Source organism: Mauremys reevesii, linkage group 7, assembly GCF_016161935.1.
Source record: "Mauremys reevesii isolate NIE-2019 linkage group 7, ASM1616193v1, whole genome shotgun sequence".
Taxonomy (NCBI): domain Eukaryota; kingdom Metazoa; phylum Chordata; order Testudines; family Geoemydidae; genus Mauremys; species Mauremys reevesii.
The window spans coordinates 66353958-66381412 of NC_052629.1; the positions used below are offsets into that span (position 1 = coordinate 66353958).

At 46.6% G+C, this 27455-nt stretch overlaps 1 protein-coding gene across 2 annotated transcripts in view; it reads left to right on the top strand.

Moving 5' to 3' along the window:
• The window catches only part of VSTM4 (V-set and transmembrane domain containing 4), a 79903-nt gene extending 52901 nt beyond the window's left edge, over positions 1-27002 (top strand). Inside the window, exon 8 of one of the 2 annotated variants that reach the window (XM_039481329.1) lies at positions 26792-27002. In XM_039481329.1, coding sequence (XP_039337263.1) covers positions 26792-26842 — 51 coding nt within the window. In that variant the 3' untranslated portion in view covers positions 26843-27002. Of the gene's footprint in view, positions 1-11755; positions 11971-26791 lie in introns of those variants that run through there. The other variant, XM_039481328.1, reaches the window with a different exon arrangement.
• The last annotated feature ends 453 nt before the right edge of the window (positions 27003-27455 follow it).

A 27455-nucleotide genomic window follows, 5' to 3' on the forward strand; every position in this document is an offset into this window, starting at 1 on the left:
TGAAGTGGCAGAGGGATGCAGGCCCACCTGACTCCACCACGTCTCAGCCCACGGCCCTAACGATGGCAGAGTGTTCCACCACTGGGTCAGCAGGGAATCCCTCTGCAACATGCTGACTCACACTCCGGAAGCAGAACCAGACCAGAGTCTGGTTCCCCTGGGCTACTTCCTACCACAGTCTGAGTGTAGGGCTCTGCAGTCCAAAGGTCGTCTGTCTCCTTGGGGTACTCGGCTGCCGGCAGTTGCCACAGCTCCTCAGGGCATTCGTCTAGCAGTGGTCCTGGCAGCTCCTCTGGGCACTTATCAGTCTCCTCTGGCTGCAAGGCACAGCTCCACTCAGAGCCTAGTTTGGGATCCTGTTGAGATCCCAGCTCCCTGGAAGAGCTGTCTGCTCCCTCCGGTGCTCCAGCCCCAGTTGAATTCCGGGCACTCCTCTTCTACTTCCTGTCCAGCCTCAGGACTTCCAGCGAGAGGGGGTGGGGCAGATTTAGTTCCACCCACCAGGAGGAGTGTAGTGGTCCCTCACTCTCCTACTCAGAGGGAGGCCACTGTGTCTCACTACAGTGCCCAAATATGGATTTCAGCACCTCGCTTTAGTCACTCAGGTTTGAATATTGAGCCCAAGTGCCTGTGTGCCACCTGGGCAATAAGGATCCCCTGGGACTTCTCACAGTCAATGGGATTTGCACTATCATTCACCAAAACCAAAAGATTTGGGGGTTCTGGTTAATAATCAGCTGAACATGTGCTCCCTGTGTGATGCTGTGGCCAAAACGGCTAATGTGATCCCAGGATGCATAAACAGGGGAATCTTGAATCAGAGTAAAGAGGTTATTTTACCTATATATTTGGCACTGGCGTGACCACTGCTGAGATCCTGTGTCTGGTTCTGATGCCCACAATCCAAGAATGATGTTGATAAATTGGAGAGGGTTCAGAGAAGAGCCACGAGAATGATGAAAGGATTAGAAAATTTGCCTTACAGTGAGAGATTGAGCTCCTTGATTCTATTTAACTTAACAAAGAGAAGGTTAAGGGGTGACTTGATCACAGTTTGTAAGTCTCTGCATGGGGAACAAATACTTAATAATGGGCTCTTCTATCTAGCAGAGAAAGATCTAACACGATCCAATGACTGGAAGTTGAAGCTAGACAAATTCTGACTGGAAATAAGGGGTACATTTTTGACAGAGAGGATAATTAAGCATGGGCACAACTTATCAAGGGTTGTGGTGGATTCTCCCTCCCTGGCAATTTTAAAATCAAGACTGGATATGTTTCTAAAAGCTCTGCTCTAGGAATTATTTTGTAGGCATTCTATGGCCTGAGCTATACACAAGGTCAGACTAGATGATCACAATGGTCCCATCTGGCCTTGGGATCTATGAATAAAACCTCCTCTGCCCCATGTGTGCTCACCCCATCTGCTAAACAGGGGGAAATCCCCAGAAAGAGCTCCACTGTTCCAGGGCCTGCAGAGGTGGAGCTCAGGAGATTGGGGCAGCCAGCTACATTCCTTCCTGCAAAGTCCTATGTGGCTCATGGCTGCTAAAGGGCTGAGGACTCATAAGAATGCAGTGAGCTGACTCCACCTTCCCCCTCCCCACCAGGGAAAAAAGGTGCAGCTGGAGAAAAGGAGGCTTTTAAGCAGCCTCTTCAGGGGTGGGGCACGGGGCCCATCAGCCCCACCATCCTAAGAATCTGTAGAGAATCCTGGGGAAAGCTTGTGGCTTCCAAGGGCTCATTCCCTGTAGCAGAATAGCCACACGGAGTATCATGATGCCAATGGCTCTGTGCCAAAGAGCTGTGCACTGCTCCCTCCCAACCCTCTGTGCCCCATAGGAGGGGGCAGAAGCTACCCAGCAGGAGTTTGTGCTGCATCTGGCAACGTTGCCCTGTAGGAATTCCCATGGTTATTCTGTAGGGCACATGTATAAGCCACTGGCCAGTGGGTTCTACACGTCGTCCCACAGCACCCTACTGAGAGAGGATGTAAGTCTGTTACAGCCCCCACTACACATACTAGCTCTTTAGCTCATAGAATCATAGACTTTAAGGTCAGAAGGGACCATTATGATCATCTAGTCTGACCTCCTGCACAACACAGGCCACAGAATCTCACCCACCCACCCACTCCTTTATCAAACCTGTGTCTGAGCCATTGAAGTCCTCAAATCATGGTTTAAAGACTTCAAGGTGCAGAGTATCTTCCAGCAAGTGACCTATGCCCCACACTGCAGAGGAAGGCAAAAAAAACCCAGGGCCTCTGCCAATCTGCCCTGGAGGAAAATTCCTTCCCAATCCCAAATATGACGATCAACTAAACCCTGAGCATGTGGGCAAGACTCACCAGCCAGACACCCAGGAAAGAATTCTCTGTAGTAACTCAGATCCCACCCCATCTAACATCCCATCACAAGCCATTGGGCACAGGGGTGGGTCTGTGTTTTTTGTCACCCCAAGCGTGGCAGTCAGGCAGCCTTTGGCAGCGTTTCTGTGGGAGGTCCGCCGGTCCCACGGATTCAGTGGCGGTTCTGCGGGTGATCTTCCAATCCCGTGTATTCAGCATACTTGCCGCCGAATTGCCGCTGAAGCCGCAGGACCGGTGGCCCTCCGGCAGAAACGCCACCGAAGGCTCCCTGACTGCCGCCCTCATGACAACCAGCACGCCACCCTCCCCGCCCCCAACTTGCCGCCCCAGGCACGCGCTTGCTGCACTGGTGCCTGGAGCCACTATTTTGCTAATAGTCAAAAACCAATTAATTGCCAAAATTAGGCTCCCCCATTATACACCCCCCCATAAACTTATCAAGCTTAGTCTTGAAGCCAGATATGTCTTTTGCCCCCACTACTCCCCTTGGAAGGCTGTTCCAGAACTTCATTCCTCTGATGGTTAGAAACCTTCATCTAATTTCAAGTCTAAACTTCCTGATAGCCAGTTTACATCCATTTGTTCTTGTGTCCACATTGGTACTGAGCTTAAGCTGTAGAGACTCATGTGTTTGCCTTTGGAGGTCCCCAGGTCAATTCCCAGGGTTGGCCAACATTACAGCTGTCCCACATAGTCCTGGCTCCAACAGCTGGGGCTTGCACGAAAGACTATCTGGACTGACGGTGCCTCTTCAGTTTCATTCCCTTGCACTCCATGATTTATGCTGTTTCACCCCTTCTCTGCCTTTCTGCAGAGAGTACCAATGATCTGGTCCTTGGGCTGGGTCAGTTCCAACTGGCCTGGAGAGGCCTGTCAATGCTTTTTGCTGCTGTAAATATTTGGGATGTGATACTGTATATTTATGCATTTGAGCTGCACCATCTGGATAACATCAGCCCTCTTCATGTGGAGTGGTCACAGAGCAGGAGTGCAAAACAGGATGTTACTCAAATATCAAGTGGAAAGGACCCAAGCTTTGTGTCTGGCATGTGCAAAAGAAAATGAGTGAAAGAGTGGCCCTTTGGGAAAATACCAAGGAAAGAGTAATTTATAGCATCTGGGCATGGCTGAAAAACTCAACTCTTGAGAGACCGGATTAGATTCAACTTAACAGGGCGGGAACTTGGAAAGGTTCACATCAGAGAGCATTTGGATCAAAGAAGCAATGTCACAACTCATGTCTAAATGTGGCATTTTTAAGCTAGTCGTCTTTTCTATGAAGTAGCAATCGACACCTCACAGCACAGTGCGGTCACCCACCCTGAGCTACCAAGTCAGCTGTTGGCAAGAGCTTTGGGAGTTAATGTACAACTGCTTCCTTGCTGCTCTCCTAGTCCATACACTTCCCCAGCTGAGTGCAGCCAGGCAGAGGAGGGTTTCACTCTGAAGGGTTTCTGTAGTACACAAGAGCTAGTATAAATGTAGTATTTACACAGCTCTCTGAGGTACCTGTTTGGGACACATGTATTTGTGAAGGACAGAAAATAAACAGGTGATAATTCACTGGGGCAAGTAAATATCACACGTTCTCCCCACCTCGCCCTTGTTACAGTCGCTCACCATCACAGTCTAATAGCGGTGCAAGAATGTGGAGATACTGAACTTCATTGCTAACATCTGTAGCTGATGCATTAGTTGCCAAAGCTTTTCTGTCCATTGAGATTTAAAAATGAACCCCAAGTGGAATCGATCAGGTTTGGGCCTTTTTTTGCCTCTTTACAATGGATATAGGAAGACCAAATGGCTGGTTTAAAAAAAATCTGCTTGTTTTTTTAAATTGAAATTCACACTCAGTGGAGGTTGGAAGCAGAGAGCTAGCAAAATGGTGAGATCACAAGAGCCAAGAGAGTGGAAATTCAGCTATTAAGAAGTGGGCGGGGGGGAACATGGGCTATTTTGTCAGACTGCTCAAAGTTACCACTTTGCATAAAGGTATCCTTGCTTAAAGGTTCAAAACCCTTCACTCCTTCAGCGAGAGCTCACAATAAACATCCCTGAGACCTTCCAGAAGTTCTCCAGCTAAGCCAGACTTGACATTCCTGATAATTCTAAGGTCAAACTTAAACAATTATTTTTTTAAACCTCACCTTTCAGGCCTTTTTTGTATGCCATAAAAAAAAGCAATGGTACACGCCCACTTTTAAAAAAGTCTTTTCCAGCTCGCCTCTACCATCGCAGCTCAAGAGTTATGCAGGCTGACTACCAGGAAAGATATAGCTAGCAGTGAGTTCTATGGAATAGTCTCCCAAGAGAATCTCCATTACTGGAGTAACTTAAAAACTAACCTGAAGAAGACTTGGAAGGAGAATCATGATGGTTCTTCCTAGTTTTATGATTGTGTGATGTATGTTACAGTGTATTGATCATGAAGCCTGAAAAAACAATATTTACCAAGATGAAGGCTCCAAATCTAGAAACCTTGCTTTGGAAGTGATTTAGATTCTGAATAATTCATTTTTTACACCATTTTAGACCAACCATCTAATTTTCCAAAGTGCATAGCAATGGTCAGTCATAGGGTATGTCCACACTACAAAATTAGGTTGATTTAATAGAAGTCGATTTTTTAGAAATAGATTTGATACAGTCGTTTGTGTATGTCCCCACTAAGCCAGGGCCGCCCAGAGGATTCCGGGGGCCCGGGGTCTTCTGCGGCGGGGGGCCCTTCCGTTCCGGGACCCGCCGCCGAAGTGCCCCGAAGACCCGCGGAGGGGGCCCCCCGCCGCCGAATTACTGCCGAACCGGGACCCGCCGCTGAAGTGCAGCCCGGTCTTCGGCGGCGGGGGGCCCCCACCGCGGGTCTTGGGGCGCCGGCGGCGGTCCCGAACGGAAGGGCCCCCGCCGCCGAATTACCGCCGAAGACCGGGCTGCGCTTCGGCGGCAGCCCCCGCTTACCCCCGCCCCGCCCCCAACCTCTTACCCCCGGCTCCCTCCTCACCCGGAGTCCCAGCGCCTCGCCGGAACAGCCGCAGCGTGTGGCCGGCGGGGCCTGAGCTCCGTCCCGCTCAGAGCCGCGTGGGGAGGGTGCGGGGCTGGGAGCTCCGGGCCCAGCGGAGGGAGCCGAGCTCAGCCCAGAGCTCCCAGCCCCGCCCCCTGACCACGCGGCTCTGAGCGGGGCGGGGCTCAGGGGCTCCAGGCGGAGACTCGGCAGTGCGCTGAGGCTCCAGGAGAGGGGCGGAGGCGGGAGCCCCCGCTGTTCTCTTGGGGGCCCCTGCGGAGCCCGGGGCCCGGGGCAAATTGCCCCCTTTGCCCCCCCCTCTGGGCGGCCCTGCACTAAGCGCATTAAGTCGGCGGTGAACATCCACAGTATCGAGGCTAGCGTCGACTTTCGGAGTGTTGCACTGTGGTAGCTATCCCACAGTTCCCGTAGTCTCCGCCGTCCATTGGAATTCTGGGTTGAGCTCCCAATGCCTGATGGGTCAAAAACATTGTCACGGGTGGTTCTGGGTACACGTCGTCAGGCCTCCCACCCTCTGTGAAAGCAATGGCAAAAAATCGTTTCTCGCCTTTTTTCCTGTGTTACTTGTCCAGACAACAAACCACAGCAAGCATGGAGCCTGCTCAGCTCACCGTCACTGTATGTCTCCTGGGTGCTGCTGGCAGACGCGGTACTGCAGTGCTACACAGCAGCATCCCTTTGCCTTGCCTTGCCTTGCCTTGCGGACAGCAGACAGTGCAATACGACTGCTAGCCATCGTCATTGTCCCGTGGGTGCTCCTGGCCGACCTCGATTAGGTTGGTCCGGGGTGCCTGGGTAGACATGGGTGCTCCTGGCCGGCCTCAGTGAGGTCGGTCAGGGGTGCCTGGACAAAATCGGGAATGACTCCAAGTCACTCTCTTCTTTAAGTTTAGTCCAATGGAGATTTAGTCCTGCCTGGAATATCATGCCAGCTGGAGGCTCTTGCCTCAGTTTGCTCTCCCAGCCGGCAGCACCGCGCGGTCGCACCTACCCCAGCCTACCCCTTGCTCCCATGGCTCATGAAGCCTGGACAGTAGTAAGGAGCAGTTCAACTATAGGCTGAGCAAGTGCAGAATGGTGGTAGAATGTGCCTTTGGACATTTAAAATCACGCTGGCGCAGTTTACTGACTCGGTTAGACCTCAGCGAAACCAATATTCCCATCGTTATTACTGCTTGCTGTGTGCTCCACAATATCTGTGAGAGTAAGGGGGAGACATTTATGGCGGAGTGGGAGGTTGAGGCAAATCACCTGGCTGTTGATTACATGCAGCCAGACACCAGGGCGGTTAGAAGAGCACAGCAGGACACACTGTCCATCAGAGAAGCTTTGAAAACCAGTTTCGTGACTGGCCAGGCTACAGTGTGAAAGTTTGGTTTCTTTCTCCTTGATGAAAACCCGCCCCCTTGGTTCACTCTACTTCCCTGTAAGCCAACCGCCCTCCCCTCCCCCCTTTGATCTCCACTTGCAGAGGCAATAACGTTATTGTTGTTTCAAATTCATGCATGCTTTATTAATTCGTCACACAAATGAGGGGATAACTGCCAAGGTAGCCCGGGAGGGGTGGCGGAGGAGGGAAGCACAGGGGTGGGGTAGTTGTAGGGACACCCCCTAGAATGGCATGCAGCTCATCATAGAAGCAGCATGTCTGGGGCTCTGACCCGGAGCAGCTGTTTGCCTCTCTGGTTCTTTGGTAAGCTTGCCTGAGCTCCTTAAGTTTCACGCGGTACAGGTGCAGGTCCCTGTTATAACCTCTGTCCTTCATGCCCATGGAGATTTTTTCAAATATTCCAGCATTTCGTCTTGTGGAACGGAGTTCGGATAGCACGGATTCGTCTCCCCATACAGCGATCAGATGCATTACCTCCGGTTCGGTCCATGCTGGAGCTCTTTTGCAATTCTGGGACTCCATGGTTACCTGTGCTGATCAGCTTGCCACGCTGGCCAAACAGGAAATGAAATTCAAAAGTTTGCGGGGCTTTTCCTGTCTACCTGGCCAGTGCATCTGAGTTGAGAATGCTGTCCAGAGCCGTCACAATGGAGCACTCTGGGATAGCTCCCAAAGGCCAATACCGTCGAATTGCGTCCACACTAACCCAAATTTGACCCAGCAGGGTCGATCTCAGCGCTAATCCCCTCGTCAGAAAGGAGTACAGAAATCAATTTTAATAGCCCTTTAAGTCAACAAAAATGTCTTCGTCGTGTGGACAGGTGCAGGGTTAAATTGATCTAACACTGCTAAATTCGACCTAAACTCGTAGTGTAGACCAGGAAATAGTTGTGGTAGCATTGCTAACTCACCTGCACACCTCTTTGAAACATAGACGGTGAATGGCCAGTTGTTCATTTCTCTCATCTTCCAGCCCTGCTGATGAGATTGTTTGTTATTAAGGGGGTGATACCGTTCCAGTAACAGAAGGGTGGTATTCTCCCAGCTTGTACCTTGCCAAAATGCTATCAAATGTAAATGAGAGGAGTTGTGGAATTAGTTTTCTTTCCCTGCCTGTCTAAAAATTTGTTTTCAGATAAACAAACCAGCAAAATAGCATTAAACACATGGCCGATGAGTGAAATACAGAAAGTGGCTGGAACCCCCACAAAAACTAGATATTATAGGACCTTTAAAGTAGTGTTGGCTCCCATGTACTGTTATTACACATCCTTTGCTGAAAGCTGTACACACTTCTCAATTTTGAACCTCCTGTGTGTTTCCTCATATTTTCAATCAAATTATTACATACTAGAAATATGCATAAGGGAAATTATTCTACACATTTTATGGTGTGCTGTTGCTTGTAGCAGTAATTGCAGTACCTTTTCCACTTATGAAAGTACTAATTTTATTTGGTTTTATTGCTTTTCTAGATGCAATTATTTATTTAGTGTGTTTTGGCTTTATTAAATTATGTTTACTATAGGAACATCATAAAAATGTATGAAAGCAACACATCAGCCAACGTTGCCCGATGACCTGTTTTGGGGAATCTAGTGTTATTTTTCATATCCAAACATAATAGAATAAAGTAGGAATAAAGAGATAATCTACACTAGAAAACAATGCAATTTTGAGATAATATAATAAAACACCTGGACAATATGATTTCATAAATCTTTGTTCTAAAATTTACATGAGCTGGGCGTTGGGGTGGCTATTTTAGGACACATGGCATTTTCTAAATGGAAACAAACATGAAATGTAATTAAACAGCGGAGGGGAACGCAAACATGGGTTGAGTTTGCCCCAAGCAATTGATTTCTACAAAGCTATGTAAATATTTCCATTGCAAAGGATGAACTGGCATAGTCTTGAGCAATGCAGAGCTTTAAACTGGCAATCACCAGTTTGCCAAGCCTCACCAGATTCAGTTTTGGAAGGATCTCCACCTGCAACATGCAATTTTACATTTAGGGCCCAATCCAGCTCTCATTGAAGGCAATGGCAAAACTCCCAGGGGCTTCAGGCTTTTAGGGTGGATCTGTTACTGTATGTTTTACATTGTAGCCTAAATGTTTTGCGCATTCTTACTGTTCTGATTAATGGGACATTAAATTAGCTTGGGTCCCAATTTTAGGTTTAGTGTTAAATAAAAGCCAGCCGGGGGTGGGGGGGTTGAGGGGCACAGAAGGTTATGAAACCTCCAAAGGGCATTTCAGTCTAGCAGACAAAGGCAAAACAAGATCCAATGGTTGGAAACTGAAGCTAGATAAATTCAGGCTAGAAATAAGGAGCACCTTTTTAACAGTGAGGGTAACTAACCGTTGGATCCACCATGGGATGTGATAGATTCTCCAACACTGGAGTCTTCAAATCAAGATGGGATGCATGTTTTTGTAAAAATGATGTTCTAGCTCAGTCACAAGGTCCGAACTTGATGCAAGAATCACTGGGTGATCATGCAAGAGGCCAGACTAGATTATCACAATAGGCCCTCCTGGCCTTAAACATCTATCACGTATGAAAATGAACAGAAATTTGATACCCCAGCTTTGCAGCATTGTGCTAAGAAGAAACTGAATGGGATTTATTTATGTATCAAAGATAAACAAATGAGTGTTTGCAGGAGTGAGGCCATTGGTTCTAATCCTGCAAGACACCCTTACTCACCCACACAGCCCCTCTTCCTGTGAGCAGTTCAGTTGACTTCAACAAGATACCACTTCCTCAGCAGACTCAACCCGAGGACAGGGATCCAGGTGCAGACCTATGGAGAGGATATAATGAAATGAGATTTGTGCTGGAAAAATGCAAGCGAATACATCTGGAAATAAACACAGATACTGAGTGATATTCAAGGCAATCATGAAGGGAGTCCGGATAATAGCAACAGAAGAGGATTAAGGGACTGACTCAGAGGGAATAGTCACAGAGCTATATATGTATGGCTTGGCCAAATGACAAGATAACTCTCTACAAGTATTTGAAGAAAGCAGATGAACTGTTTAGGCTGAAAATTAGCACCGTTATCTTGATGCTGCTTGCAGTTCTCAGGATATTAAAGTGATAAGGAGAGTGAGGTTGGTCCAATAAAAGATATTACCTCACCCAACTTATCTTGAGTATTTTACTCACAGGAACAATAATATCCCGAGTCTACTCCAGAATTGCACTTGGTCCTATCCAGGGTTTGTACAATGTTCAAATTGATCCAGTGTATGTTTAGACTTTTCTTGGAGCACAATGCATTATGGGCCCAACAGCCAAGTTCAGTTCCTTGTTGGTTATTGAAGCAAAGAGATAAGACCAGCTTCCCAAGTCCTGTGTATATCAACACTATTTTCCAGGACCCGAAAAAGAGCTCTGTGTAAGCGCAAAAGCTTGTCTCTCTCACCAACAGAAGCTGGGCCAATAAAAGATATTACCTCCCCCACCTTGTCCCTCTAATATTCTGGGACTGACACGGCTATAACACTGCATATATCAACAGTAGTCACTTTAGAGTATGAGAGACTGGAAGACCCAGGATATAGGTCCCATGTCCTGAAACCAGTCTGAATCCAGATGAATTGGACAGTGGTGTATCATCTGATGGCTGTTCTATGGCATATTTATAATTAGTTAAATAAAACCACGTTAGCTCAGTTGTCTGTATCTTGTTTTGAGTCAAACATTTGCCAATATTAACAATGCTTTAGCCTTTTTGGGGCAGGGACCGTGGCCTAAGTCTGACCTCATCTAAAACAGGAGAGACCCCATTGAAGTCAAGCATCACAGTAGTGTACAATCAGGGTAAGAGGAGTAAAAGGCCTTTGACTTATTCTGTAAGGCACTGAGCAGAGTTGTAGGTAATGTAAAAATACCATATACCAATAACAGAAGTACCTTGAGCAAGTAAAAGTAGCAGCCTCTGGGTCTGATTATTCTGTGATGGACATTGTTGCATGCAAGGAGCACAGCTGATAGAAATTGCTCATATTTTGAAATTTGAAAATAAAGAGGGAAATTGAACATTTTCCCTCCATTTTTCTGATCAACCACACAGCTGGTGGCCACTTTTCAAATTTTGAACTGAGAAACACAAAAACAAAAATTCAAATTGCAAAATTTGGGGGGGGGAAATAGGTAAAAATTCCCCCAAAATATGTTCATGATTTTTTTCTCCCTTCCTTCCGGCCAACCCCAAGCAAGTTCTAGTGAGGGAGTAAACTGGTTGGCTGCAGCATACAGCTGAAAGGAAAACTAGGCCTACTGGACCAGATTTTTAAAAATATTTAGCCATCTAGTTCCCAGTGAAATCCATAGGAGGTAGGCACCTGAAATCTGGCTCATTGCGTAAGACACTACAGCAGTCCTTCACACTCAGCCGTCCCACCGGGAGAGCCATAAGAACCTTGTAACTATTTATTTTAAATTTAGATTAAATCTCAGGCAAAACTTCCTAACTGTAAGAATAGGGCGGCTCTAGCTTTTTTGCCGCTCCAAGCACGGCAGGCAGGCTGCCTTCGGCGGCTTGCCTGCGGGAGGTCCCCGGTCCCGCGGATTCAGCGGCTTGCCTGTGGGAGGTCTGCTGGTCCCACGGCTTCGGTGTACCCGCCGCCAAATTGCTGCCGAATCCATGGGACCAGCGGACCTTCCGCAGGCAAGCTGCCAAAGGCTGCCTGACTGCCGCCCTCACAGCGACCAGCAGGGCACCCCCCGTGGCTTGGAGCGCTGGTGCCTGGAGCCGCCGCTGAGTAGGACAGTGGAACAGATGCCTGGGGAGGTTGTGGAAGCTTCTTCATGGGAGATTGTCAAAAGAAGGCTGGATAGCCATCTGTCTTGGATGGTTTATACTCAACAGATCCTGCATTTTGGCAGGGGGAGAGACTATATGACCCTTGCAATCCTTTCTAACCCTATGTTTCTATTTTGTGGCTCTGTTTTGTAGCCGAAAATTGCAGAGGAGAATTTAACGTATGCCGAACTTGAGCTGATCAAGCCCCATCAGGCAGCGAAAGGTGTGCCCACCACGACGGTCTACGCCCAGATCCTGTTTGAGGAGAACAAGCTGTAAAAGCTGGTGTCTGGCTAAATGTTCTTTGGCTGTGTTCTATTTAATTCTTGCTGTGCTGTTTATTTATAAAAATCGTACAAATGTCCTTATTTTTTTACTTCCATTCATGCACTTCTATATTTTTATGAGACTTTTTAAAAAACTGTAGTTGAAAGGAAATGTAGCAAGCGTAAACTGACAAACCATTGCCACAGAATCCCTTTTTGTAGCACTCAGCAGCACCCTGGGTCATTTGCAATGTTATTTCCACTTCCATGCAAATCTGAGATCTGAACACAAAAGAGCCCAGTTTAGATAGAGATGGCCATAGCCAAGCGAGCCCAGAAGCTGCAGTGATTGGATCCACTGTAGTAAGCCTGATGCCCAGGGCAAGAGTCAAGCTGGTGAGGAATTTTTCTGTGAAAAATCAGAAAATGCCAATTTATCAAAACCAAAACTTTGCCCACGAAAGAGTTGGGTTTAATGAATTTTTCAATTAAAAAGAAAAATTTCTTTTCAAGTTTTGAAATTGTCAAAACTTTTTATTTTGATATTTTCTAACTAAAAAATTCCGGTTCAAAACTACTCTTTGTTTTGAAATTGAAGCTAATAATAGTTGAAAAAATAAAGAATTAAAGATGGTCAGCATTGAAACAAAATGTTTTGAGACTATTGAAACAAACCATTTCAATTGACCCGAACCAATTTCCTGCCCCTTGCCCTCCATTTGTGAAGATTTTGACTTATGCAGATTTAGGATGGGATTTTTGTTTTCATTTTATTTTTTTTAATATATATATTGAAAAGCATAGAGAAAGGAAAGCTGATTCCCATCCATGTCTAGGCAAAAAAAAACCCCTCACCCACCCACTTCACCCTCTACAAATCTGAACAGACCAGGGCTGGGGAGGTAGGGAGTTGAGCCTAGAGCCCCCTAACATGTTGTGAGTTGGGCCCAGGATGTTAAGACATCTCACTTCTTCCTGCTCTCTGAATTGCTCAGTATGGATCCCCCTTCTCCACCGGACTTTGGTTTAAAAGAAGGTGCTGAGCCCCAGGGCCTCTCTTTTTCTGATCTCTGGCAAACACGCACAGCAGAGCGCTCCACCAGGGAGGAGACATGGGCTGGGATTTTCATAAGAACATGAGAGTGTTAAGTCACAGCACCCATTGCAGGCCAGGGGGAGTTGGGCTCCCTTCTGCCTCTTTGGGGTCATGGCCTGTATGCAACTAGTCTCTGGGTGGGGACACCAAAGCCAAGATTTTCAAAGTTAGGCCCCTACATCCACTTTTAGGCTCCCGAGACCCTTGTTTTGGGTGTGTGGAGCCCTCAGCAGCTCTCTCTGACGTCAGCAGGAGCTGCTGGGGGCTCAGCACTTTTGAAAATCAGGCCCATTATTGAGACGCCTACATATGGACTTCGGAGCTGCACTTTTTGGCCCTTATTTTTTGAAAATCTTGACCAGCTTGGCCAAAGCTGCATCTCCACGGGCTGGTTGGGCCTTTTTGATGCGTCACAGCCAGGCACCAGTGCCCAACAGCGCACTGCTGGGACCCCACCTTTGAAATGGTCAGACGCTACCCTGCAGCCAGTGTGCCAAGTGCAGAGGAAGAGGACACAGATAACAAGGTCAGAGGTATCTGCAGGGATGGGGTAGCTGTAGGAGGAGAGGGGAGGAAGGGTGACAAGTGAAGGAGAAACACCCCCTTTACTTCCCAACCCAACGTGGTTGTGAAACCTCTCTCAGGTCCTGTCCCCCCAGATTCCTAACCCCTGACCCAGGCTCAGCTACAGCACTTAGCTAGAGTCTCCCAAGGGAGGGTGAGATGCAGGGTGTGGGTTTGGTTCTATCCCTGTCCAATCCGGATCGGTTCCAACCGGTTAACATGTACATTGTAGCTGCTGAAATCCAGCTACAGGCCAAAGTTCAAGGACTGGGAATGGGCACTAGCCATTTTAGAATGACAGTTTCACATTGATGTAGCATGCAGTAGTTAATGCATCAGTTCTGGTATTGCCTATGGATTTAAACAGTCCTTGCCATTCTGATGAGACCCCCCCCTTCCATGCAGATTTAGAAAGGCACCTAAGGGGTTTAGGATTACAAGTCCCACTGAAAGAAGATGGTATTTGAGCTCCAAAATCCCTTAGTGCTTTTGAAGATCTCTCCCTTGTATTCTAAAATCACGTTCCTCACTAGTTCATTTTGCTTAAGAATGTGAGTTGATATTTTGTGTTTGGTGGATTTGGGCAAAATTGTGCTCTCAGGTGCACACAGACAGATCACGCCTGAATTTATGGCATGCCTTTTTTTCACTTTGGGCATTCGTACGCTGCCTAACCAAACTGACCACGTAAGGCACTATTTTATTTTATTTTAGTTTTTCAAAACAACCTAGGAAATTCCATGCAAAGAAACTACGTTAAGAGCATGCTACTTAAGGTTGCAAAGTCAAGCACTCAAAAAAAAAAAATCAGGAAATACTAAAGTTGAGGACATGTATGCAACTTTAATACTGAGCTGTTGAATATATAGTATGTTACTATACAATTTTTAATCACGTATTATTTCTGCAGGACCCCACCTCACCCATTGCACAGCTAGGATGGCAGAAGTTTTGCATGTAGAGAGAGCGCAGATTTGCCTTTTATGAGAGTTCCCTTGGAAGGGATTAGTTTTTGTATAGATCGGGTTTAAGCCTCTTTTTTTAAATGGGTATATAACATTTTACATAGTCAACATAATTTATCTTGTAAACATGGTGTGTATAATGCAGTCATCTGTGTGTTTCCATCTTAGCTAAATTGCTTTGGTAAGAGAAAGTGTTAAGAAAAACTAGGTAAACTTGATGTATAATATTAATACCATATTCAGCCCCTTTTCAGAACAACCAATCATTCTCAAGCTGGCCCCGATTTCTGTAAGTAGTTTGTTGCTAGTAACTATTTGAATGAGTAATATTCAGGCTTCTGAGCTGTTGAGAAAATGTTCATTTTGCCATTCAGAGGGTGGTGTTGGCTATCTAAGAGGGATGATATTTTTTCTGTTCTCTCATTGGGCGACATACATTTTGAATATGAGACTAACCAGGGTTAACATCACTCTTCCAGTGGAATCTTTTAATCAATAATAATTTGTGCTAAAATTCATGAAACATTCAAGGATTATTATGGACATTTTTGGAACATCTGGATATCGACTGAATCCCCCAATGGGTGAAATGTACCATGTACAGAAATCTGAAGATATGCTTTGTCCATGTGCACACTGGTGAATTTCACCTTAATGAATAATCTGATCCCATAAACATCAACGTCATGTGCTTTTATTTATGAAAATATCCCAAAATCTGGGTTTTAAACAATTTTGGTCACAAATGGCTGGACATTGGGCCCCTTGTTTAGAAAAAATGCACTATTCCCTGTTTAATCTTTGCCCAGTATTTTAATGAATACCTTTGTTCATGTATTAAGGTTATGTGTAGTCTTGTCTATGTTTGATATGTAATTCCCCAAATTAACAACAGTTGATTGAGCTAAATAAATTACCTTTTCCTTTTTGGTGAGAGTTCAGTCAGCCTCTGTAGAATTTTTTGCTTGCCGTAGAAAGGTCAAATAATATTGAGTGTGAAATTCCATGATTTCCAAATTTCCATTCCAAAATGGAATAAAACTAATTTTTTTCTGAATTTCCTGCAAAAAAAAAATTTGAAAATTCATTTGCGGTCCCTTGAACCATTTAATTTAGGTTAAATCAAAATGTTGTCTTTGTGATTTTGACTTACTTTTAAAAATATATATAACATAAAATGTTAAATAATTGAAATAAAAAGTTGTAAACAGAAAATTGAAACATTCCATTCCAAAAAGGTCAAAATGGAACATTTGACCTTATCAAAGCGCTTTTTTTCAAATTTCTCTCTTGAAACACAATTTCATCGAAATCGGCACATTTCCATGAAATGTTTTGCCTTCAGCAAATCAGCATTTTCCAACAGAGAAATGTTCCATAAAAAAAATTCCGACTAGCTCCAATAATTATTGAGAAAATTCACCAAGGTGCGTAAGCATGTGCTTAACTTTAAGAACGCATTAGTCCCATTTTCCCCTGCACACAAGAAAGAAAGAAAGAAAGAACGAACGAACGAACCTACCCTTGTTTTTAGAATGGGGGTGGGGGACATGAAAATGTTTTTATTCTTACCTTTTATTCCACAGTATTCATACCTTACCAAGTAGCGACCAAAAGGAACACTGGGATGGTTATGGGGGCTGAGGTTAAGTCATTTGGGTACCTTACCTGGTAATTTACAAACTTTCAAATACTTGAGTTCTTGTCAGTTTAACCCTAATTCTGAATTTCCTAGGTTTCAATTTTTTTTCTTTATTTCCAAATGTTCTTAGATGATAACTTACACTCAAAACACAATCTGTGGCTGCAACCTTAACTGGACCATACCAATGTTTTTGCATGGGAATTTCCCTAGTTTTTTTAAATGGTCCTGACATGGTAGGACCATTCCCTCTGATTTCTGTTCCATTTCCCAAGTGTTCAACACCATGTGCTCAAGCTGTGAGTTGAGACCTGTTGACAATGCAGTTGACAATGTTGGAGACTGACTGATGAGGCAGAATGGAATCCAGCACCCCTCTCCATTTCTCCCTCAGAAGTTGCCGCAATGAGAATAAAAATAATTTTTAGTAGTGTAGGGGGCAAATAGACTTCCAAACAGAGAGAACTACATTGTGAGCCCAGGTTGCAAGGATATAAGGGGATGTAATGAGCTCCCATCATCCTCTGCATGGGCTATCCCACATGGGCAGACCCTGCACTGGAGGAGAGCAGTCACGGACAGCCTGCTACTGGCCCTCCTGAGCAGGGAATAAGCGGAGCCTTTGCACAGAGCAGGAAGTAAGATGTACTACTTCCTTCAATGAGCCAGCACAGAGCAGGAAGTAAGATGTACTACTGCAATTTACTTCCTCCTGGAGCGAGTGAAAGCAGGGATGGGACTACACTTGACAGGAGAATGCCATGTACAGTCGATTTAATAGGCAACACAGGGCCAAATACATTTCTGGTCCAACTTTGCTGGCTTCAGTGGAGTTACTGCAGAGTTGAATGTGGCCTGTCGTCCTTTTATATGCCAGGAGCTCCCAAGAAGACTCTTTCAACACCTGATTGAGCAGTGGCTGGACTCCGCTGAATCATGCTATTTGGGCTACTCCTTTTGTTGTCATTGGTAAAACATGGCCTGGTGCCAAAATTTTAACAAATGCAGCTCTATTAGTGCCACACCAATTTAGTGGCAGATTGTTAAATGTTAATGTGCTGCACTCTATAGCTTTAAATAGAATTAGAGATGTTTACAGCTTTGCTTAAATGCACCTTGTTCCTCCACATTAAATTTTATGGCCAGAATCCTCCATCAGCAAACAGGAGTAAATCACATTACCGTCAGATGCTGTGTGGGGGCAGATTCTGCAGCTCCAGGGAAAGGGTGGGGAGGGTTATTATTCTTGATTACAACTTTCTAATTCGTAGGTGTGGCTGGAATGTCATTATCTCCCCATTTACAAGGAGATCATTTGTTTGAGAATAACTGTAACATCGTTGTGGGGTTCTCTTCATTAAGGACAGTCGACTTATGTCCTTTGCCAGGGCTTTGCCCGTACAGCAGAACTCAGAATGAATGCCATTGCGTTAACATGCACGGGTCACGTCCTGAGGTTTTTATTTAGTTTTCAATTCAGTCCTTGCTCAAGCTGAAGTAAAGAGGAGTTTGCCTGCGTAAAACCCAAAAGAAGGGATGTGACTGGGTTAATAAAGATGCTGCAGGAAGCAGAGCTGGGTAATTCAGAATCAGCATCCCAGCATGGCGCTAAAGAGCGCTGTGCCAGATAAGATGGACATTTCAAATATTTACTCTAATAGTGATTTGTGGGCCCAATTCTGCTTCCTTGAGTGTTCCCCTGGACCTCAACTCATGTGCATAAGGACTGCAGAATCGGGATGTGACTACCCCATGGCATGTTTGCAAGACTGGGGTGGTTAGTCCCAGTGTGCAGGATAAAATGTGTAATTCCATTCTGCTGCCCTTAGTGGTACCTGTAGTTGTAATTATTCTCCTGGACTTCCTGTGATTTACTAATACCACCGACCTATTACGTCACACTTTTCATGAATAGATCTCAAAGCATTTTCCAAAGGACATCAGTATTACTATCCCCGTTTTATAGATGGGGAAACTGAGGCACATAGAGACGTGCCTAAGGTTGCTGAGCAGGCTAGTGCCAGAGCTGGGTCTAGAAAGCATGTATCCTGACTCCCACTCCAGTGCCCTCTCCACTAGGACACAATAGGGATGCTGTGTGTTGTTCCACCCCAGCAACAGCTGCATCTCATCAGTGAGTGTTGTAGTATAACGGTGTTATGTAAAGGGAGGAGTCATATTATTGTATTATGCCTTATATGACGTATTAATTCCTTCCAGTGAGAAGCTTTCCTGTGGGTTAGGAACAAGTAGTTCCAGAGGCAATAAGTGTACTCCCACTAGTGCATGGAGTTGTTCTTCCGGGCCAACTTGCTGCTAACAGGCAGGCATAGCTACAGTAGGAAGTCCTAACAGATTGAAATGGCTGGGCGGGGTCTGGGGGTCAGAAAACCTGGGTTCTATTCTTGGCTCTGACACCAATTGTGTGTGTGACCTTGGGCAAGTCACCTTGCCATGTCGGGCCTCAGTTTCCCCAGCTGTAGAATGGCAATAAACCACCCATATCAAAGGGGTACTGTGAGGCTAGTTTAATTAGTGTTGGGCAAGTGCTTTGAGGGCTCAATTGGAAGGTGCTATAAAGTCTTATTAAAGCAGCCAAAACCAGTCAGGAAGAAAGCCACTGCTGACTCCACATCATGCACACAGCTCATGTCGGCCACCCAATTTACCCGAATAAAAAAGTTGCCATGGCTGCCTCCCTCTGCCATTTGCCCTCAGATTATCTCAGGGAATGGGACAGCATCTGATAGTCTGAGCGAGACACAGGAGCCCACCCACAAGAATGGGAGAGACTCTGACACCAGTTGCCACTGATGGAGAGCAGGAGGCAGCACTTACAACATATTGGACTTGGCTTCTGCTACAAAACCTTTCCCACGCCTCCTCCAAAATAGACAGCGACGGGATGGGCAGTTCTCCAGCAAACATATGTGATGCTTTCTGCTAAAGTGGCTAGGCTCTGGAACTAAGGAAACTGAAATAGGGAGTGCCAGGGGATTTTTCTAATCACCTCAAAACGAAAGAGGCAATGTTTTTGTACCAGAGGGGTCCATGTGAGATGACTGGAAGAATTATATATGTAATGGACATTGTCTATTCCTCATGGCTTTTGAACACAGTATATTACAGGAATCATTTCAGTGACAATACCATAACAATTCCACTTCAATACCAGCTTCTATTTAAGGCTTCAAAGCATTTTGCAACCATTACACAAGCCAATGGCCAGTTATAAGAACAGCCAGACTGGGTCAGACCCAAGGTCCATCTAGCTCAATGTCCTGTCTTCTGACAGTGGCCAATGCCAGATGCTTCAGAGGGAATGAACGGAAGAGAGCAATTACTGAGTGATCCATCCAGTCATCCACTCCCAGCTTCTAGCAGTCAGAGGCTAGGGAAACCCAGAGCATGGGGTTGCATCCCTGACCATTTTGGCTAATAGCCTTTGATGGACCTATACCCCGTGAACTCATCTGAGTCTTTTTGAACCCAGTTATACTTTTGTCTTTCACCACAGCCCCTGGCAGTGAGTTCTACAGGTTGACTGTCCGTTGTGTGAAGTACTTCCTTTTGTTTGTTTTAAACCTGCTGCCTATTCATTTCATTGGTGACCCCTGGTTCTTGTGTTATGTGAAAAGGTAACTAACCATTCCCTATTCACTTTGTCCACACCACCACTCATGATTTTATAGACCTCTATCATATCCCCACTCAATCACGTGTTTTCTAAACTGAACAGTCCCAGTCTTTTTAATCTCTCCTCTTCCACTTCTATAGCCACTTGGCCCACAAAGCACTTTGCAACTATTACAACAGCCGGCAACCCTGTTTTAATTTGGTTCTTTGGCAGGTAACTCTGGTCTCTTGCTGTCTCTCTACCAGAAGATTTTAACCACAAAGTGTAAAAGAGCAACTCACCAGCCAGCGCTCCCCATCATGGATGGGCATGGCATTGCAGGGGCCTTCTGCACAGTTATCTCCACCAAACACCTGCTAGTGGTCCACTTCTTCCTGTCACTTGGTTCTTGGGCTAGATCACATTCTGTCCCAGCCCTTCTAGGGCACCCCGAGTCCAAACGAAACACATAGGAATGAACTATCCCACCCTTCCTGGGTCCAATCCTTAGCAAACTCATCCCCGCCCTCTCAGGCTCTGCACTGTACTTTCCCGCTCTACTATAGAGCACTGCCTTCCAGGGATTTCAGCCTGGCTCCTCTCAGGCCACTGACCCTCAGGGCTCCTTCACTGGCATCCCCGTTCTCCCTCCAAGGCCCATCCCAGGATACCAGCTCCCTCCTGCAGCTCCTCCCTGTAAATCAGCCACCCCGCCCCTCCTCAGCTGGGTCTCATCCTTCATTAAACCTGACATACCCTCCTGGTGCCATCAGGTGCACTAATTCAGCTCTCCAGCTCCCCTAACGCTTTCAGTGCCAGCATGGAGTTTGCACACCCCATCGCACAGAGCCTTCCCCCTCTCCCCCCACAAATTGCATTGGCACAGCAAGAATCTGACCAAGACAGAGGCAGTGTGTGACTTCTCAGGGCTCAGTGAACGTGGATTCATAGCTTTGAAGGCCAGAAGGGACTGTTATGATGATATACCCTGACCTCTTGCATAACATAGGCCTCAGAGCTTCACCCAGCAATTCCCGCATGAAGCCCATAACTTCTGGTGGAGGTAGAGCAGGAGTGAGCAAACTTTTTGGCCCAAGGGCCACATCTTGGTATGGAAATTGTATGGTGGGCCATGAATGCTCATGAAATTGTGGGTTGGGGTGCAGGGAGGGTGAGGGCTCTGGCTGGGGATGCGGGCTCTGGGGTGGGGCTGGGGATGAGGGGTTGGGGGTGCAGGAGAGTGCTCCAGGCTGGGACTGAGGGGTTCAGAGGGCGGGAGGGGAATCAGGGCTGGGGCAGGGTGTTGGGGCATGGGAGGGGGTCAGGAGTGCAGGCTCTGGGGAGCATTTACTCAAGCAGCTCCCAGAAGCAGAGGCATGTCCCCCCTCTGGCTCCTACACGGAGGTGCGGCCAGGCTGCTCTGCGTGCTGCCCTGTCCGCAGGCGCCACCCCTACAGCTCCCATTGGCCATGGTTCCTAGCCAATGGGATCTGAGGGTGCGGTGCTTGGGGTGGGGCAGCATGTGGAGCCCTCTAGCTGCCCCTATGTGTAGGAGCCGGAGGCAGGACATGCTGCTGCTTCCAGGAGCCGTGCAGAGCAGGGCAAGCCCCTGACCCTGCTCCCCAGCTGGAGCAGGGTAAACCCTGGACTCCACTCCCCAGCGGGAGCTCAAGGGCCAGATTAAAATGTCTGGAGGGCCGGATGTGTCCCCCAGGCCATAGTTTGCCTGCCATGAGCTAGAGCATCGCTTAGAAAGAGACACCCATTCCACTGACCCTAGTGGGTCAGGGCTGGTTCCCTTTGGGCAGACTGGATCCAGATGTCAGCTGTGTGGCTCAGGCCAATCTCTAGTCTCTCCTTTACCCCAAGGGGAAATGCCAAGTGGCCACCTTCCCCATAGGGGTGTGTGAGGAAGGGACAGTCTGGTCAGAAACTCATGGTGGTTTCCAGCAGTACCAGAAAGGATGGCTCACTGGGCTTCAGGAAATGGAGTGTGCAATCAGTTACTAAAGCCAGAGTGAATGCAGCCCTCTGCTCAGAGTGTGTTGCAGCTAGTGCTGGTCAGAAATTTCTAGCCAGAACAGTGTTACATCGGAAAATGCTGATTCCTCAACTCAAAACATCCCATGGGAAAGTGTCAATTTTGGTGACATTTTCAAAAGAAACCAGGCCATCCCAGTGTGCCTCTCACATCTCCCCATCCAAGCTGTCTCCCTCCCCTGCCTCCAGTTGCCACCTGTTCCAATGGTTCCCAGTCCCAGTGTCCTCAGGCAATCTCCATGTCCTCCCTGCCTAGCTCATTGTCCCTGTCTCCTTGCCTCAGTGCCTCATCAGATCCATTGTACCTCACTGTTCCCCAGTCCTAGTCTCCGTCCCAGCTCCTCAGCCAATCTCAGTCTCCCCCCATCCATTGGCTCCTAGTCCCTTTTGCCTCCCTGGCTCCCACTCCAGTCTTCATGCCTATCCAGTCCCAGTCTCCCCACGCCTCCAACTCCCAGTCCCACTTTCCCTCACCCCCTGCCTCCTGTCCCATTCTTGCCCTCCCTGGCTCCCACTCCCTATCTACTCCCTCTCCCACCAAGGTCCATCTCTTGTCCCCTCTGTATTCGAATCTGACAGCCTCCTCCACCACACTGCCTGGGTGCCAGCAGGGGCCATCGAGAGCACAGGAGAGACAGGCTTCTTGCTTTCACTTCTGATGCCCAGCCCCAAACCCGCCTGGAGCAGCTATTAAAAGGCAAGTCCAGCTGCAGCCCTTCAGCTCCTGGCTGGAGCATATTCAATTGCTCTTCAGTTGCATGCACAGTCTGGTCACACACAACAGCTGTGAGGGGATGGGGCATGCTCAGTGAGCACAGACTCTTCACTGATTTTAAATGCTAAAATCAAATAAATCTCTACTGAGCGTGTGTGAACTGCAATTTTCAAAGGTTTATATCTTGGCCAAACTTGGGTGGATTTTCAAGGGGACATGGCCATCCCTAGCAAAAAGCCACACACCTTCTGCCAAATTTCAAATCCAGCATGGCACAAGGGCACTAGGACTGGTCAAAGAAAAGCTTGCCAGCTTTTTTTTTTAACATTGTAAAGCAATGTATTTTTCCCTAGCAGAATTCTTGGAAACAGGTAAAATGTTTTGGCTGAAATTTTCTAAAAAACAAAATAATCCTGAGGCACACACCAGTTATATAAAATTTCAGCCCAAGCAGTGAAAGTTTCGCAAAGCTGTAAGCAACTGAAAACAGGGTCTTATAATGGGAAGCGTCAGGCAACCTGAATAATAATAGGTGGCGCTACCAACCCTGCCTATAATAATAAGCTCAACCTCCCGATTATCAAAGGTCTGACACTGCAAACTGCTGGTGCCTGTGTCCCCCACAGAAATCCATGGGCACTCTGTGTGCTGAGCATACCAGAAGATTAATCCCGAAAAGCCATCTTTTTGCCCTGCTGATTCTGGGCTGGTGTGGTGCCTGGAATAACTTGGAGCAGCTCCGATAGCTGCTTTAAGTTATAGCAGGCTGCCCAGAATACCCTTTACCACTGTGTGCTATGGCCTCACCCCCTCCAACCTCAATCCTGCCCCCTATAGGGGATCAGGGAATTCACAGTACCTGTGTGAGGAGGTTTTTTTTTAATTCAGCCAGCTAAGAGGCTTTCACAGCCCCCATATGCTGCCACCGTAGCATAAGGGAGTCAAAACAGGGAGGTCTCCTCCCTGGGTGCCTTGGCCTGTGAGAATCCATCAGCCGGTGAAGTGAGCATTCACTATTATCACATGCACGGCATAGAGTGCCCCGCCCAATGGAAGGCACTCTGCTCTCATGGAAACAAGCGTGTCCTTTAGATGGAGGCCATCAGCAAGATGGGCTCACGGCCACCTCCGCCACCAGTTTTTTCAGCTGCTTGCTGGAGATACCAGAGAATGGAAGGGCTCCATCCTTCAAGGGAGCTAAATCAAAAACCCCACTGAGTAAATCATGGCGCGCGAGATGGCAGCAAATGTCAAAGGCTGCTTCTATGTATCACTATAAAAAACAACATTAATTGAGATGCTTTGCAATTTCCTGTACAACCCATAATTAGGTTAGATAAGAAACTAGCAGTGTCTAAGTGCTATAAATGTCTAAATTAAGTTATTTTGAAAGTGCCCAGCACGTTGACATTTGAGAGTTCAGAGTAATTGAGGTATTGAAATAAAATTGGTTCTGTTATTTAAAAGGTCATTATCTTCTTCAGTTAGATATATGAGGACTATTTTCCACTCTACTGAGCCGTTCTATTTGGTACAATTAGACCTGCTTGAGTAGATTTCTAGAGGGCCTACTCCCACTTATCACAGCTATGGCATGGCAAAAGAAGGGCTTGTAAATATACGTTCCAAATATCAAATGCATATTCATAGAATCATAGACTATCAGGGTTGGAAGGGACCTCAGGAGGGCATCTAGTCCAACCCCCTGCTCAGAGCAGGACCAACACCAACTAAATCATCCCAGCCAGGGTTTCGTCAAGCCTGACCTTAAAAACCTCTAAGGAAGGAGATTCCACCACTTTCCTAGGTAACCCATTCCAGTGCTTCACCACCCTTCAGCTCAGAACAGGGATCCCAAACCCTCAGAGCTACCCAAAATCTCCTGTTGGAAGCCAAAGAGAATCATGTCGCATTAGATGATAATCTGCAACTGATACCTTGAACTGTTGAGATCAACAAGTGTCATGCTATTTGCAGTGTTGTCGTAGCTGTGTTGATCCCAGAGAGACAAGGTGGTTGAGGTCATATCTTTTATTGGTCCAACTTCTGCTGGTGGAAGATACACGTTTTCGAGCAACACAGAGCGCTTCTTCAGGTCTGGGAAAGGAGGCTGACTAGCCTTGCAAACAAAGGCAGAGGTTGATAGCAAAAGAGCCAAAATTCAGAATTAATAGACCCTAGTGTAGATTGGTATAGTTCCATTGAGTTCAATGGAACTGTGCCTGAATACCCCTGCTGAGGATCTGGCCCAAAGTGACTCTGCAAATATTCAGTGGACAACCCTCAGCTCTCCACCAAAAACACATTGCCAAACTCATCCCTTTCATCCTCACCCATGACAATTTTACATTTAACAACACTTTGTCCAAACCATGAGAACAGCTAGGGGTACTAGGATGGCTCTGATATATGCCAGCCTCTTCATGGGCCACCTTGAAGCAGAATTCTGGACAAATGCACCACAAAATCAGTGATATACCTGAGTTACATTGATGATATTTTCATCCTCTGGACAGACAACCTAAACTCTCTCATAGATTTCCACCACGGCTTCAACAACCACCACCCATCCATCAAACGCTCTCTAGAGCACTCCCACAACAGCAGCAACTTCCTGGACACCACAATCAGCTTCAAAAATGGAACCCTACAGAAAACTATGTACAAGAAATCCAAGGATTGCCACACTTCCATTCACAGATCCAGCAACCAACTCAAAAACACCCAGAAATCTGTTATCTACAGCCAGGCACCCCGATACTGAATAATATGGTCTGAGAAAGTCCAGGATACACACCTTAACATGCTTAAAACTGCCTTCACCAAAACAAGGACATTCCACCAGAGAAGTAGATCGCATCATGAAATGGGCCACCCAAATATCCTAAGAGAACCTGCTTCAATGCAGAAATAAAATCCCCTCTGACTACACACACCTAGTTCTCACCTACCATGCCACACTGGAACCCATACAGGGTATCTTTAAACAATTACAACCCACACTCGATGGGGACCCCCATCCTGAAAGAAATCTTTCCTGAATTCTCTCTTCTGGCCTTCAAACAACTCATCATCAGGAGCAAGTTCCCCTTGGACCAGGACACATCAGCTCAAAGTGGCACCAGACCCTGCCAGAGCAACAGATACAAAACCTGTATACCTATCTTCACTGATACAATGATCAGCATCTCACCCCAACACACCTTTCAAGATCCATGGATCCTACACATGTCTATCACAACGTGGTGCACCTCATCCGGTGAACTAAATGCCTCAACAGTAACTATGTGGGAGAAACCAGACAATCACTACGCTCTTGAATGAACTCACACAGGGAAATGATAAAAGACAAAAATACCCCATCACCTGTGGGTGGACACTTCTCGCAAAGTGATCACTACAGATCTGACCTATCAGTCCTTATCCTCAATGGAAAACTGCCCAACACTTTCAAAAAGTGAGCCTGGCAGCTTAAATTCACTAAATTTTGCTAGACACTAAAAACAATGTACTGAACAGAGACACTGGATTTATGGCTTATTACATTAACCCACTAACCCCCGCACACTTTCAGCCTTTTTCTTTCCTCTTCTCCTGATGACTGGAGGGGTGTTAACAGGCCACTTCACCTTGAACTGTCCCTTGAAATATGTGTAAACTACTTACGCTAAAAAATCTGTTCCACTTTGTATTTAGCTGTGGCACTCGAGGTCAGGTCTACACTACAGACCTATGTTGGTCTAACTACCTTGCTCAGGGGTGTGAAAAATCCACACCTCTGAGCAATGTAGTTATACCAACCTTAACTCCTTGTGTAGACAGTGCTATGCTGACAGGAGCGCTTCTCCTGCCGGCATAGCTACTGTCACTTGTGGAGGTGGTTTTATTATGCCGATGGGACAGCGGTCTCCCATCAGCAGAGAGAGCCTTCACCAGACACACTGCAGCAGCGCTGTACCTGTAGACATGCCTTTAAGCACTGCAGGGGCGCATCTGCATCCGTGCAGCTGTGCCAATGCAGCGTTTTCAGCGTAGACCTGCCCTGAGTGCATTTCCCAGACCTGAAGAAGAGCTTTGTGTGGCTTGAAAGCTTGTCTCTTTCACCCACAGAAATTGGTCCAATAAAATATATTACCTCACCACACCTTTTCTCCCTAATATCCTGGGACCAACACGGCTACAACAACACTGCACATCTGCAAATATGGCACTTTCTTACTTAACAGACCCGCCCCCTGTATATATGAGAGTCGCATGTTTTTACTGTTTTTTTCACTGTGGTTAGTCCTGCAGAACCGGTAAAGATGAGAGCACGCGTGTTGGAGTCTGTTCCTGATTGAGAATCAACAACAGAATCCTTCCAATCAGCCTAAGCCCATTGAAGCTGACAGGATCAAACCGACGTCACTGGTGGCATAAATCGGCCTGCAGAGCTTTTGTCACTAATGAGGTGTAAGAAAGAAGTAGCCCAGCTTTACTCTCAGATCCCAGGCTGTTTCGAGGGCTGGTAGCTGTGTAAAAAATAAATCTTGTTGCTTGTAATCTGAGCAGGTTTGATGTGAAGCTGCTGAGCGCCAATAAACCTGGTGCCCATGATGCATATTTAGGATAATTTTACCAAGTCGGCCTGCATTTAACAGGACTATTTCAATGACACATTTAGAAAGAAGAACCCTTTCCCCCTTTTTAAATATAGTATTTCATAAATGCAATCTCCTTGCCATTTCTGCAGAGGTGAGGGCAATGGGCGTGCGCCACAGCCAACCCCGCCAAGCCAAAGCAAGCAACGAAACACTCCCAGAAGTGGCCCAGGGCAAGTTTCCAGCAGAGCCGGCTGAAATGCTGCATTTTTCAGTGCACCAAAATCAGTCACTAATTAGGGCTGAATTTGACAAATAGTTTCACCAAAGAGCCGAAAGTTCATTTCAGCTGTTTCAAAATGAAATGTT